At 42.0% G+C, this 14233-nt stretch overlaps 1 protein-coding gene across 1 annotated transcript in view; it reads left to right on the plus strand.

Moving 5' to 3' along the window:
- Window positions 1-14233, plus strand: part of UNC5D (unc-5 netrin receptor D) — a 263369-nt gene that overhangs the window by 6224 nt on the left and 242912 nt on the right. Inside the window, exon 2 of the mRNA XM_007448307.1 lies at window positions 7641-7784. Coding sequence (XP_007448369.1) covers window positions 7641-7784 — 144 coding nt within the window. The remainder of the gene's footprint in view (window positions 1-7640; window positions 7785-14233) is intronic.

The following is a 14233-nucleotide window of genomic DNA, read 5'->3' on the forward strand; positions in this document are numbered from 1 at the left end:
GCCTCTCCCGTTGCGGAGCACAGGCTCCGGACGCGCAGGCTCAGCGGCCACGGCTCATGGGCCCAGCCGCTCTGCGGCACGTGGGATCTTCCCGGACCGGGGCACGAAGCCGTGTCGCCTGCATCGGCAGGCGGACTCCCAACCACTGGGAAGCCCGATACCTCCATTTTTGAGATCTGGCTCTCCATTTACAGACTTTTTAAGGTAGATAGTTCCTTAGCATCCTTTCACCTCGGTTTTCCCATGTATAAAATGGCAGTTACAAGTATATCTACCCCATGGAACTATAGCAGGAGTCGTAGAACCTAATATATATGACATACCTTGCTCAGGGTCTGGTGTATAGCAAGTACACTATCAAGGTTAGCCTTCAAAATGATAAATATAAAACTGCAATTTTTTTTTTTTTACATGGGGTAAGTGGCTGGTGGTTATGCTTCCAAAAACAAATAGAAAATTAGGAACGTAATTACAGTTCCAGAAAGATAAAGGGGCTAGTACTATTAACAGGTAAATCATTGTCTTTCGTAGAATGACATTTTATTTGCCTGTGGTTCACTCCCTCAGTTTACATTTCATCTTTGTTATTCTCAGAGCCCCTGGTATCACCATGGGAGATAGAATTGGTAGGATGTATGCCCTGATCTCGGGATGATCTACTAACAGGAACTAGTTTTAGTGACTGCAGGAATGGAAAGCCATTGATTGGGGCAGCAGGGTTGGAAATCATGAGTGTGGTTCCCACAAGTGTGAGTATGAGGTCTGAGTGAGTCATTCAGGGGATGCTGTCCTCTAACTAACCCTCCCCTCTCCACTTCTGCCTTTTGAGTTGCCCTTCTCTCTGTTTTCAGACAACACTACCGAGTTAATTTGCTTTCCTCTGCCAGACATCTCTGTGCTGATTAATTTTAATCTCCGGTGAGGACGAAACTGGAGAGCTTGGGTGTATTCTTAGTTTCTGTACTTAAGACTGAACTTGCAGTGCTTCTGAGGAATATGTGGGGTGCTTATTATCCAGGGGAAACTAAAGGGTATTCATTAGGCATTGTGCACGTTCAAAGGAGGACTATTTTTTTTTAATCAAAATACATTTTAATCTTGTTGCTAGGATGAAGTGGCAAAAGACATTTAGCCCTAATTAAGCATCTGCCAGTAAAATGAAATATGGTTCTGCCTTTTAATTATCTACACTTAATTTGCTACTTTCAGTAGCATGTTGGCTTGAAGACATCTAAGCTTCCCCCAAGAAATGGAGGCACAGTTCCCTGAAAAGTTTTCTTGTATCTCAGAGTTTTAAAACTCCAAATATGGATCAGATTCATGTGTCTTTACCAGAGACTTGCCCTAGACACTGAGCTAAATATTGGGTGAGGACAGAGCCTTCAAGTCAAACGTAGGATGGCAACCATTCCCAGAAGCTTTTGGTGATGCTGTGGAGAGGTTAGAAGCCCCTCGTGTGTGATCTTGTAGCAGTCTGTGCTTCTGTCATAGCAACTGTCACATCATATTGGGACAGGTTGAAGTGTCTCCTCATCTAGCCTGCAAGCTCCTTGAGGACAGGAATCTTGATCATTTACTTTGTCACAGTATCTTCAACACCTGGCCAAATGGCAAGCACATATGAGGCACTCAGTACAACTTTTTGAAAATAATATATGTTGTAAACTGTATGACATCTTTGATCTATTTCCTATGATATGGAACCTGCAGTAAAATAATAATTATAGTAAGAATAATAATAGCATGGTTTTAAGATGAAATAAGATAATGTATGTGATGACATTAATAAAAGTAAAGAGCCATACAAATGGTATAATAATCAGTAATGATAATATGTTATTCAAAATATGGGGGAACTTATTGTTCAAGCCTATTTTCTAGGCTCTAAACCTGGGCTAGTAAGAGACAGATGAAAAACATCTCCTTATGTAAGTGGTGGACTCACTTCTTCCAGCTGAGTGGACTGTTTTCCATCTTCTTAGGAAACAGTGGAGTGAGGTGGGCCTATCTCAGAGCCAAATCCAGGCATCAGTGGTACTGAGATACCTAAGGAGATGACGGTCTATTAGAGAAGGCTCTTGAATAGGAGATGGTTGGTTTTTTTTTTTTTTTTTTTTTTTTTGGGGTACGCGGGCCTCGGGCCTCTCACTGCTGTGGCCTGTCCCGTTGCGGAGCACAGGCTCCGGACGCGCAGGCTCAGCGGCCATGGCTCACGGGCCCAGCTGCTCCGCGGAACGTGGGATCTTCCCGGACCGGGGCATGAACCCGTGTCCCCTGCATCGGCAGGCGGACTCTCAACCACTGCGCCACCAGGGAAGCCTGGAGATGATTGCTTTTCATGGGCTGTTTGATTTTTTTTCTCTCTCCCCAAATTGAGCAAGGCCCCATGCTACTCATGAAGTTGTATTAGAATAGTTCTTTGGGGCTTTGTCTGTGGAAGCTAATTACATAGAATCATTCTCTGGGTTAATCCCCAATCATGAAACACCACAGTGCAAAGAAAACCAGGCACCGAGTGGGTATAACACTGGGCTAAAATGGTCCGGGGAGACAGGCACAGCGACTAGCATGAGAAAACAATTCACCAGAGCCTAGTCTGCTAGCCTCTTACTGCTTTGGTGTGGCTTTGGGGATATGACAGGAGGAAGAGGGAGTCTCATCTTTTTTCTTGAATCTAGTTATTTACTTTAGTAAAGCCGAGTATCCTACTACAGAGGACTTCCAAAGATTGGACATCCAGTTGTGATGAGTGGTGCATCTGAGAGCTGGTGGGCAGCAGTAACCACGGCAGGATGCCGCTGATGAGCTTTGTTGAAGTGTGATAATGGGCAGTAGATCAAAGGCAGGGGGACAGCTGTCAGTAGGCACTGTCTGCAGCTGGCATGGTGCTGAATATTCAGTTCTACTCCAGAACTCTTTTCTTTTCTACAGAATAAGTTAGGACTAGAACTAGAGCCCTTTTATTAGAAGTTGACCAGAAAATAAATAATTTTCATCCTTTTTCTCTCTCCATTTCTTCCCTCCTTTCTTCCATATTTCTCTTCTTTGAACAGTGAAACATACACCTTCAATTAGTTTGAAAATTCCCTTTTATTCTCCCAACAGGATTAGACCTGCTAAGAGTAACTAGTGTTTCCTATCTAATAAGTAAGGGGATTATAGCAATAACTGCTGTCAGCATTTTTCTCATTTAAACAAGTAAAGCTGACAGATGATGAAGCTCTGTGCTGCTCTGTTATGTTTAGTACATGCAGAGCAATTATTCATCCGTTGCCAACATTCGTCTCTCTACAGCTCAACTCTCCACAGCGTAGAAAGCTTATTAGCATTTCAGTTCCAGAGTCATATTTTTATCTTCTGTAGGACTGTCCTCCATAACAAAGGCTGATAGTTATAATCGCACAATAATTTAAAGGGTTGGACTTTGCCGTGCCCATTAGTCTACACAAGTTATCAGGTACAATGCTAGTCTTATTTATGAGATGCCATCTTCTATTTGCCTGGGATTTTTGTTCCCCTGTAGCATTTCCTATGAATAAGTTAGCTGCCATCTCTTGAGATGGAGAAATAGATGGTTATCTCTGTAACACTGTTGGATGAACTTCAGTGCAGGAGCGTGGGGGGAGCTGTCCTGAAATAGAGCCGTTTTAAATGGATGTTTCTCAGGTGTGGTTTCTCGTGTGTGTGTGTGTGTGTACACACACACATGTTTACATGTGTATATATATATATATTTATGCATATATATAACACATCACTAGAGAGAGCAATGGTGAAGATTTGCAAGAGAATATACTATTTAAAATTTTTATTTTAATCATTAGTTATTTGTTATAGTGGAGAAAAGTATAATAGAGACAATATTTATGATTTCCCAAAGGATTTCCTAGCGGGGATGGTTTGACAAGGCTAAAGACCTCACGTTAGAAGGAAAAGGCCTAATCCAGAGAGACACTATACTTTTTTTTGCGGGGTGGGGGGATGGCGGTGGTGGGGGGTAGTGAAGTCACTTGTGGCCTTTTAAAGAAACCTGATACGCTGATGCTACCTGAAGCAAAATACACTGTGTTTGGATAATACGTGGTTGACATTCATTCTGCTTCTCCAAACCCATTGGGGAACCTCTGTGAGGGACTTGAGACTGAGCCATCTTAATGCTGAAATCGTGACTTAAGCATTTTCCTTTCAGCTGTGTTTAGTCTGAATGAGAGGTTGCCAGACTTCCTGACATGAATGGGGTGAGATCAATTTTGACCTTCGTGGTGGGGGTCTGTGGCCTACTGTTACGCTTTCCTAAACAATCGTGTGGTTGTCCATGTATAATAACTGTGTTTTCAAGTGTTTGTATTTGATGCTCTGACATCTTAGGGTCTTGCTGACCCTGGAGGGACTGCCCTGCCCAGGGCTGGCTAATTCCTAGACATAGCAAACAACTGGCCCAAGATCATGCCTTTCATATGCAAACCAACCGATCCAGAGCTTTATCCCCAACCCCTTCTTTTATCAAGCTCTTATACTGCTGACCCATATCCCCCTGCCCTAACCCAGTACCAGACAAGTAGGGACAGCTCTTCTGTCCCGGAGCCCACTGAAATGATGCAAACTTGCCAACTCTAAATCTTTTTACCCTGCCTCTCTGACTCCTTCCCGTGGAAACCACAATAAAGGCTCTTGCCCACATTCCCCCCTGCCCCCTCTGCCTCCTGACCCTGGTTCTTCCCCGTGTGGCCCTGGGTGTTTTGCCTCTTGTTTCTAGGGATCTGTGAGTGTAAACTTACTCTTTCATGATGCGCATTTCTGTTTGAGTGTCTTACCTTAGCTCATTAAAACAGGCCCCATGTACCCCTTAAAACACCGTGATGCCTAGATTAAATCATAGCATATTTTAAGGTTTGGATGGGGAACTCTCTGCTTCATAAATATGATGATCTTGAACCATTTTGAGATGGTGATTATCTTCATTTGCAGCCTAGAGAAAGCTGATGGGTTTAGATAAGATGGAGAAAGTAAAAAAATAATACATATACACACACACACATATATATACACATATATACACACATGTATAAGTTGTGTGTGTATGTACATATATATATGTATAAATTCCACATGAGCTTGAACACATTTCTGACCTTCTAAGCTTATCATGCTTCTTCAGTGAGGCCTGATTCCCACATGATTGGCGTATTTTGCTTCATAGGTCTCCCCATCACATGACAGGGGCGCTCAGACATATCAAAGTTACTCCACCTGGAACCTGGATGTGCTGATTGAGGGTTTTCTCTCCTCTCTTGCACTATGCAAAGTAGATCATCCACCATTTGTCTCAAATCAAAGCTGTGAAATATAAACCAAGTCCTCTTGTCTACAGCCTAGCTCCTTATTTTTGTTTATGCAGCCTAACTTTAAAAAGTCCAATATGGGTGTCACGCTCCAGTCTGCTTTCTGTCCTCACAAACTTTTTTGTAATCTTACTTCCTTTTCCCTTTCCCTTCACTTGCCAGCTCCACCTTCTCCAGGTCCTCTCATTCCCTCTTTTGTTTAAGTGCAAATTTAAAAAAGCAGCCGCAACAATAACAATAAAATCCCCTCTAAGGCTTCTTTCCTATTCGATGTAGGAGGTGACTTTCAGTACTCTTACGTCTCTGACAGGTAAAAGGCATGCTTCTGCATTCTGCAGAAACAGAAGAAATGTGAACTGTCAACTGTCATCAGGGTGATTTTCTATATGCGGTACCTCCTACAAATTAAGAAAGTCTAACTCAGATTGTGTACGTGGTGATTGATGTGGCCATAAAACTCTCATCACACACTATAAATAACATGTTATTGATTGGGTAGAGGGGAATGTTTCCCAAGCCTGACTAATCCACCTCCGTTCTTGTTCTTTAAATCCTACCAGCACCCAGGATATAATCACATTCCACCTCCTCCACCAACAGTCCCTGGCTCCTTTTGACTATACTGATGGTTCTGTCCCCTGAATTCCTTTTGAACGTAAAGGAAAAATCATAGTCATGCACCTAATTTTTCCTTAAATGTTCCATGCATTAGTCTTATTTCCATAATTATGTATAAGTACCTAAAGTACGAGGACAGAGTCGAATTTTTATGAGGGACCTGTGCAAAGTGCTGGTTTGGGTGTAAAACAGATCTAGCTTCAAACCCTGGATCTTCCATTTACAGGCTGTGTGATTATTGACAAATGACTCTCTAAGTCAGTTCTCTTTTCCGTAAAGTGGGGATACGGTAGCCTCTGCTATGTCAGGACACTGCGGAAATGTAAAGAATGAACAGGCTAAAGGCTTACGATGCTGGGCACGTAGTGGAGTTCAGTAAGCATCGCCTCCTCCTCCCATGCTGCCTGTCTCAGGGCAGGGCACAGCCTCGGCAGACGCCCATTAGCTGGAGAGAGCATGCCGATGATAAAGGCTGCTCCCCTGTTTGTGGTGATTTAACTGATGGTGTTGAGGAGGGCGTCCTTTGCTCCTTGGCACTTTCTGTGAGGTGGCTATCCTTCCCAAAGAAAGAAAGGCTGATAGTGTATGGCTGGAGGTTTGGAAGAAACTCAAACTCCTCAGTAAGAAACACCAGGCAAAATTTTAAACTATCAGATGGGAATGCAAAGATATAGTAATTAAACTAAGACATTGACCTTGTCATTTTTTTATCTCATTTCCCAGGTGTAGCCTTAACCCCCTCTTTCTGTGAAAGCCTCTCTTTTCTTCACCTCCTCATTCTGTTGCTCCAGGGACCTTCCAGGGTTTTCAAGGCTTCAAGACCAACTTAGTTCAACTTGTCTGCATCCCATTTGTTGTCTGGAGTTTTGGCTTTTCCTTGGATTCCCAGCCGTTCACCCGTCCCGTGCATGTTTGCTGTCCTCTCGTTATTCTAAGCCACACATCCAGAGTGACCCTCTCCTGCTGCCATACCCAGGGGTGGGAACACTTCTAAGCAATTGGAACTATGTCCCTGGGGTTGGTTGGTTGAGGACTGTTTAGCCTCTAGAATCCCAGAAATTAATTTGGTGCTACTTTCTTCATGGTAGATTTTACACCAAGAAAGACAAAGAGCGGGGAAGCGGTGGGGAGGGATAAATTGAAAGATAGGGATTGACATATACACGCTACTCTATATAAATAGATAACTAATAAGGACCTACTGTATAGCACAGGGAACTCTACTCCGTACTCTGTAATGACCTATATGGGAAACGAATTTTAAAAAGAGTGGATGTATGTATGTGTATACCTGATTCACTTTGCTGTACAGCAGAAACTAGCACAATGTTGTAAATCAACTATACTCCAATAAAAATTTAAGAAAAAACAAACAAAAAAAGAACAATAAATATTTATAAGAGCTAAAAAAGAAGACAGAAAAAGCATGGTGTCAAGGTACTGTGAAAATGATTCTGTTGTATGGGAACCACATTGGCTGATTATACTTTACACTTGTTCTTTCCAGCCTACTCAGCCGTTGGAATTTAATTAGCAGTAATATGTTATTGTCAAAGTAATTAAAACTTCACCTTGATTAAAAACAGAATGGTTTAATTAACAGGAAGAGGTTGGGCTGGCCTTAACTTTCCGTTTGAGAAATACACCAGCCTCAGTGGATTGGTTCTATCTCCTCTGCAGGCCTGAAGGTCCGGGAGGTGTTTATCAACGTCACCAGGCAGCAGGTAGAGGACTTCCATGGGCCCGAGGACTATTGGTGCCAGTGTGTGGCGTGGAGCCACCTGGGGACCTCCAAGAGCAGGAAGGCCTCCGTGCGCATAGCCTGTGAGTATATTCTGGGTGACCTTCTTGTCATGTAGGAGCACAGACTAGCCTTCCATAGAGCTGAAGAGCATTTGGACAGGCCAGGTGCTTCTGCAGAACAGGGATGAGAGGATAGCAAGACACCATCAGAAACTGTCTCCACCTCTACTCAATTCACTCTTTTAAAATTGTATTTTAGATGTTTGATAATTTCCCCTAGAAGACAATCAGCAAATCAGTTGGGCTAAGAGATTCTGCCTAGGTTGCCAGAATGCAGGTGCCTCCACAATACCGGGAAAAATGGTTTCCGAAAAAGAAAAAAAAAAACCCACGCAAATGGATTCTGCTGTTCATCATGAATGACACAGTTCAAGGGGCATTGATGAGAAAATTTGAGCAATGACTTTTTACTTCGCCAGCAAATCTGTGAAAATAAGACATTAAAGATTAAGGGAGTTTTACAGCCTCCTGTTAAACCTCTTTCCTCTGAATCTTAAAACATGGAAATGGGCTTTAAAACTGCATTTTTTTGACCCAAGTAGGACTGAAAAAAGACGCTTGAGGAAAAAAAAAAAGAAGATTGCCTTTCAGGAGAGTCTAAGATTTCTTTATCATGTTTCAGCATCAGCGTTTTTATCATCTCAAACATGTTTAGAAATACACCAACTTCCTTTCTCCTCCTTAAATGTATCTTACCCACCCCATGGGTCCCCATAAAATCTCCTTTGTGAGCCCAGGAGTGTTACCCCTCCCCCAACAAAGAGATGGCGGGCAGAGATGGTTATTGTTTCTTTTTTTTTTTAATGATGCTTTTGAGAGTGCCGTGAAGAATACGGGACAAGGGGGATTTATTTAAGGACTCAAGGAATTCTTTGTAGCAGATGTTGATGGTTTAGGGATTAAGAATAGAGTGAATTGCTCTTTGCAGAGACGTTTATGTTTCTTGGGAAATGAAATCTCCTTGTCAGCATACGAGTTTCACCTTCATTATCCTGGTGATCTGGGAGGCTTTTTCCTGGCTGTTGACTGGGTCCTAGGAGACCAAGGAGGACCTTGCAAGCTGCGCTCTTGATGTAAGAGCCATGGGAAATATTTTTCCTATTGTTACTTAGTTAATTTTAGCCCACAAATACTTTCTGACAGATCAGTTGAGAAAGGGAATGTGTTTGATTTTATTCTTCCTTAACAAGTCCAGCTTTGTGCTCCTGGCATGGCCTCGCCTAGGCTAGCCGACGTATTGTATTGTAACATCTTATGGAAAAACCTCAACGAGCTTTTTGGCCAACCCAGCATTTGATCCTGGTCAGGGTGAGGCAGATTATCTTCTGGATCCTGAAGAAAGGAGAGGCAAAACCGCGCAGTGAATTTCAACACAAGTTCCCTTGATTTCCTTGTTGGTGTCACTTTCCCCTTCCTTCTTTTCCTCTACTTCTTTGAGCCCCACATGACCTATTCTATGAATTCCTATAAATAGCATCTCATTAATCTGTCCGTCTCCAATCTCTGTCATCTCCATACTTGCTCACTTCATTCCTGACTGTCACGTGCCTGCTAGAAACCTCCAGAGGTTTTCCCCCTGCTTATAAAGTTTGCCAAAGAATGGCTCAGACCCATTTTGTTAATTTCCCATAGGCTTTGGTCGTGTACAGTCTGCTTCATCCTTCTAAACACTTTAATGTTCTGTGTTAAACCCTCACTTCTCTGCCGTGCGCCTTTGCTCCTAGAGTTTCCGGTTGGATAAATGTGTACCCTGGTGGCTGAGAACCCGGATACTGAAGTCCTGTTGGTTTCCAGTTCCTAAATCCACTACTACTTAGTGTTGTGATGGACAATCGATTCATCTCTGTGTCTTAATATTATGATAAAAGAGTGCTGACTTCATAGTTACTGGAAGAGTCAGAAGTATTGATAACTACAAAGTGTTTAAAACCACACCTAACACGGTGTTAACTCTTATCAGTCATTAGCTATTATTTTATGACATAGTTGATCCTCTGTAGCCCGAGCATCATTCACCAGTAAGTGTGTCAATACTTAAACTAATTGAACTGAATTACATTTCTAGTGTCTTAGTGATTTTTCTGTGGCTCATGGCTATATAGACTCATTCTAGGCCAGCCCTAGGTATCCAACTCTCCCAAGTATGATAGGATCACAGAATGTTTTTTAAAAAATGGAAAACACTTTTCTATCCCTTCCTACTTTTTTAGAGTCAGCTGATACTTTTGTGGTACTAATCTTGCAAACCTCTTCAGGGATTAAAAAAATCATTTTGTCATTCTTATGTATGATATGCACATCTGAATATGATAAAGATCTGATTTTTAAGTAAAAAAAAAAGAATATCCTTAAAGCCTGTATTATGCAGTTAGCTTAATATAATCTCTAATATTTACAATATATTTTTAATCTCTTTCTATGTAGCGAGTGACAGATTCTTTATTTAAAATTATTTATGCAAGTCAAGACATGATTTGTCATTAAGTATTGCATTTGACTTGGAGACCAGTATACATTAAAATGTACACTGAAATTTAACTATGTTTATTGGCATCGAAAGTGGAGGGGAAAAACTGCCTTTAGGACCTTGCTTGGAATTCTTTTGATTTGCTTGCAGGAGGGAAAAAAAAACCCACTTATTTTTGTATAACTTTCATGTTTTATTGAAATAAGAGATTTCTCGCTGCTATTTGCAAGCACTTCCCAGCAAATAACACATTGCACATGAGGATAGTTTTTATTCCCAATAAATGAAAAGCCAAATTGGACATAATTGTCACGATATTTCTACTTTTTAAGATTGGTTTTTGAAGTGCTAAAGACATCTTCATGTGCTAAATAAGGATTTTGATATATGAATGTAGCTTACAAATCTGACAGTTGTCTTGAGGGGACTTTGCAAAATTAGTATCATTTTTATATGATTCATTAAATTATTGTAGTTCAACATCAGAGCTCCTTATATACTTCCTGCATTTAACCAATGATCCATTAAGAATTTAACAGTTTCAGAAATGCAGTGGGCAAAACCTTCATGGCATCTGGGCCATCAGCTGAGGGATGATGTCTTGTCATGATCATGTTAGCTTATCTCTATAAAAACACCAGGAAGCTCGCTGGCATGGTATCGCTTAGAGATCATTTGATTTTAAAGGGAAACAATATAGACACAATTATTTTATTTATGTCACTCATATTTTTATTGAAATGGACCCACCTGGGGTATCAGTTAACTATGCAGATTCCTGGCTTCTACCCCAGACCTGAGGACCAGGGAAGCTGGGTTTGTATGAAGTTATCCAGGTGAGTCTATGATCAGGTATCTTTGGGACAGCTTGGTCGGGAACAGTGTTTCTCAAATTTTAACACGTATGCAAATCAGCTGGGTTCGTACTGAAATGTAGATGATTCAGTTGACATGATTTGGTATGTCCAGTCCAAGGTCCGAGGTTCTATCATGTCTAAGGGTTCCCATATGATGCTGATGCTGCCAGTTGTGGACCCTGCTTTGAGTAGCAAGACCCTTAGAACACCTTTAGGAAGCACTATTTGGGAAATACGGATTTAACCCGTAGCTCCAATGTCATCATTAATAGCTGAGAAAGTGATATTCAGAAAGGTTAGGTGGCTTGACCAGAGGTCCCCCGGCAGACAGATCTTATATTCATCCATTCAGCCTCCCTGGGTGCTCTTGCTACCAGCCGTGTTGATTGCTTCCTATTAAATGGGAGTTTGAGAACCATCATAGAAAGATAAGTTCATGTGCCTTTGAGCATTTCCTTGAGGAAAGCAGTGATTGCTTTCCTATCCTGTTTCTGAAGAAATTGAGTTCCTCCACGTGGTCAAGTTATTATATATATACACATATACATACACACGTATATAATATATATGTATAATATATATACTTTATATATATGTTATATGTTATATATATAATATATACTTTTATATATAAATCATGACTCATTTCTGCCTTAGTGGTCACAAAAAAATCAGTACAGATTTTGTTGTAGTAGCCAAAGTGCCTGTCATCTTAAACCATTTTCTTTTCCTTAATAATTCCACCCTGTGTCTGCTGGCTGCCCATCCAATCACCTGGGGCTGGAAATAGCTGAGGCTCCATTTCAAAGTGATTTTCTGGAGGGAAAATAAATAAATAAAGCAACCCACATTCACCCCCACCAAGTTGGCAGAAGTCCATCTGCAGGTAGTGGCTCCCATTGGCCTCCTCTCTTTTGTCTGATTCGATCACGCTGGAGGAAGTCGGGCTGCTCTGGCATCTGTTATTTCTGCCTCTGGACAGTTGTCAAAAGGAGGAATATTCAGTTATTCGTAGTTGTTTATTCTCATGGGTGAACATATGGCTGCTTAGTTGTTGCCGTTTTTCTCTCTTCTTCATCTGCGTACAAAATGTTTGGCCTCTATCATCACCCCTTGGTCGGGCAAACTCTTCTTTTTTTAAAATAAATTTATTTACTTATTTATTTATTGATGGCTGTGTTAGGTCTTTGTTGCTGTGCACGGGCTTCTCACTGTCGTGGCTTCTCTTGTTGCGGAGCATGGGCTCTGGGTGCACGGGCTTCAGTACTTGTGGCACGAGGGCTCAGTAGTTGTGGCTGACGGGCTCTAGAGCACAGGCTCAGTACTTGTGGCGCACGGGCTTAGTTGCTCTGCGGCATGTGGGATCTTCCCGGACCAGGGCTCGAACCCGTGTCCCCTGCATTGGCAGGCGGATTCTCAACCACTGCGTGACCAGGGAAGTCCCCAGCACACTCTTCTTAACACCTGAGCCTTTTCTTCAATACGGGAGTTGGGGTTGGGGGGATGAGGGAAACCTTGGCCTGTTATAGTCACATAGCAAGTTGGCCACTTGGGATAAAACGCAGCAGGAACCCATTGTTCTGCTGATTTTTTAAGAAAAGGAATCTATAAAACATGATGCATCCTGAATATAATTTAAATAGATGGCTTATTTGAGACACTCCTAAAATATCTATACAGTCGTGCCAAGAATGAGTGAAGAACTTAGAGAATCTCATTTAAAAGCTCTGAAACTCCCTACCTAATTACAGGCCCATAGCGAAAACAGTATTATTTTAATTTGCTTTGGTGGGGGAGGGCGGTATCTTTTTTGAGAACTTAGAGGAGATATCCAACTAGACCTCAGTTATGGATCTTGGCTTCATGGCTTTGATAAATAATTTCACCTGTTATAAACTGTCCATAGCCCCCTCTTGATGGCAAAAATAAATATAAAAACACACATCGGCACGTGTGTCTGGTGTTCAGTCAGCCTTAACCTCCGTTTTCCGTCTTATTACCCATTATATCCATACAGGCGTACTGGGCTCCAGCTGAGTTAGGACAGCTTAGATTCTGGGACATAGACTTTTCTTTTTCCTTGATGTGCTCATATCCTTTCTTCTTCCTGGAGTGTATTCCCAGCCGCATCTCACACGTGCCTTTGCCCACCTAATTCCTACATCCAAGGTCTGTTGTGGACACCGTGTCCTTTATGAAACCTAGTTTAGCAAATCCCTTAATACTAATTGACCTTAGCAGCCTGACATAACAACTAAGCCGTTAAAAAAAGGTCCCCTCCAGCATCTCCAGCTTCAAAATTGATAAAACCTAAATATCCACCTTCGAGCTCTCCTAGCATTTCTTTAGCACTTCCCCCATGGTACTTATTGTCATTTTCCCAGAATCATGGTTATCTTGAAGTTATTTGTGGATTGATTTTCCCTTGTTAGATGGTAACCTGCTTTAAGATTCCGTTGCATTACTCTCATTGTCTTGACCTCTGAGCCTAGTGGGGAGCCTTACCTGTCACCTTTGTATTATAGATGTTTGTTTGGTTTGAAAGGCAACCCTATCAATGCTGGATGTGGTTCTGTGAAAGGGCATTTGTGAGCTGTGTGTCATGATGGTGCCACGGGACTAACATGGCAACAGTTTTTTAGCCAATCCATTGCTCACAAGGATGCTGTTATTATAAGGACCGTCTTTGTCCTCCCTGGCAGTAAAGAAGAGGTCTAAAGGGAATCGGGAGTAGGTGAGTCATCACAGCCCTGCGATGTGCAGCATGTGGCCCCCAAGGCGTCCAGCTTTATCTGCACTTTTCCCTTCCTTCCTTTTCAGAACATGGAACTTGTTCAGAGGTTATGGAAAACATGTTACGACCAATTCTCAGCACCTGGTAGCAATCGCACACAAGTTTAAAATCCTCCTTCCTTTTCTCTTGGAAGAATGTGGCCAGAGTGAAGAGAAAATACTGTCTACTTGGCCAAAGGTTGATCTTTCTTCCCTTTGGACTGAAATTAACTTCTATGAATATTACCGAAAGATCTGAGAGTCCAGGCCTCCTGATGGAGTTGCACACTACACAGAAGCATCTAGCCAAGGAAGGGGATTGGTGTTGAAATGCAGCCTGCATTCCACTAGGCAGGAATGGCCCCCCGAGCATG

This window comes from Lipotes vexillifer, unplaced genomic scaffold, assembly GCF_000442215.2.
Source record: "Lipotes vexillifer unplaced genomic scaffold, Lipotes_vexillifer_v1.1 scaffold1166, whole genome shotgun sequence".
In the NCBI taxonomy this organism is placed as follows: Eukaryota; Metazoa; Chordata; class Mammalia; order Artiodactyla; family Lipotidae; genus Lipotes; species Lipotes vexillifer.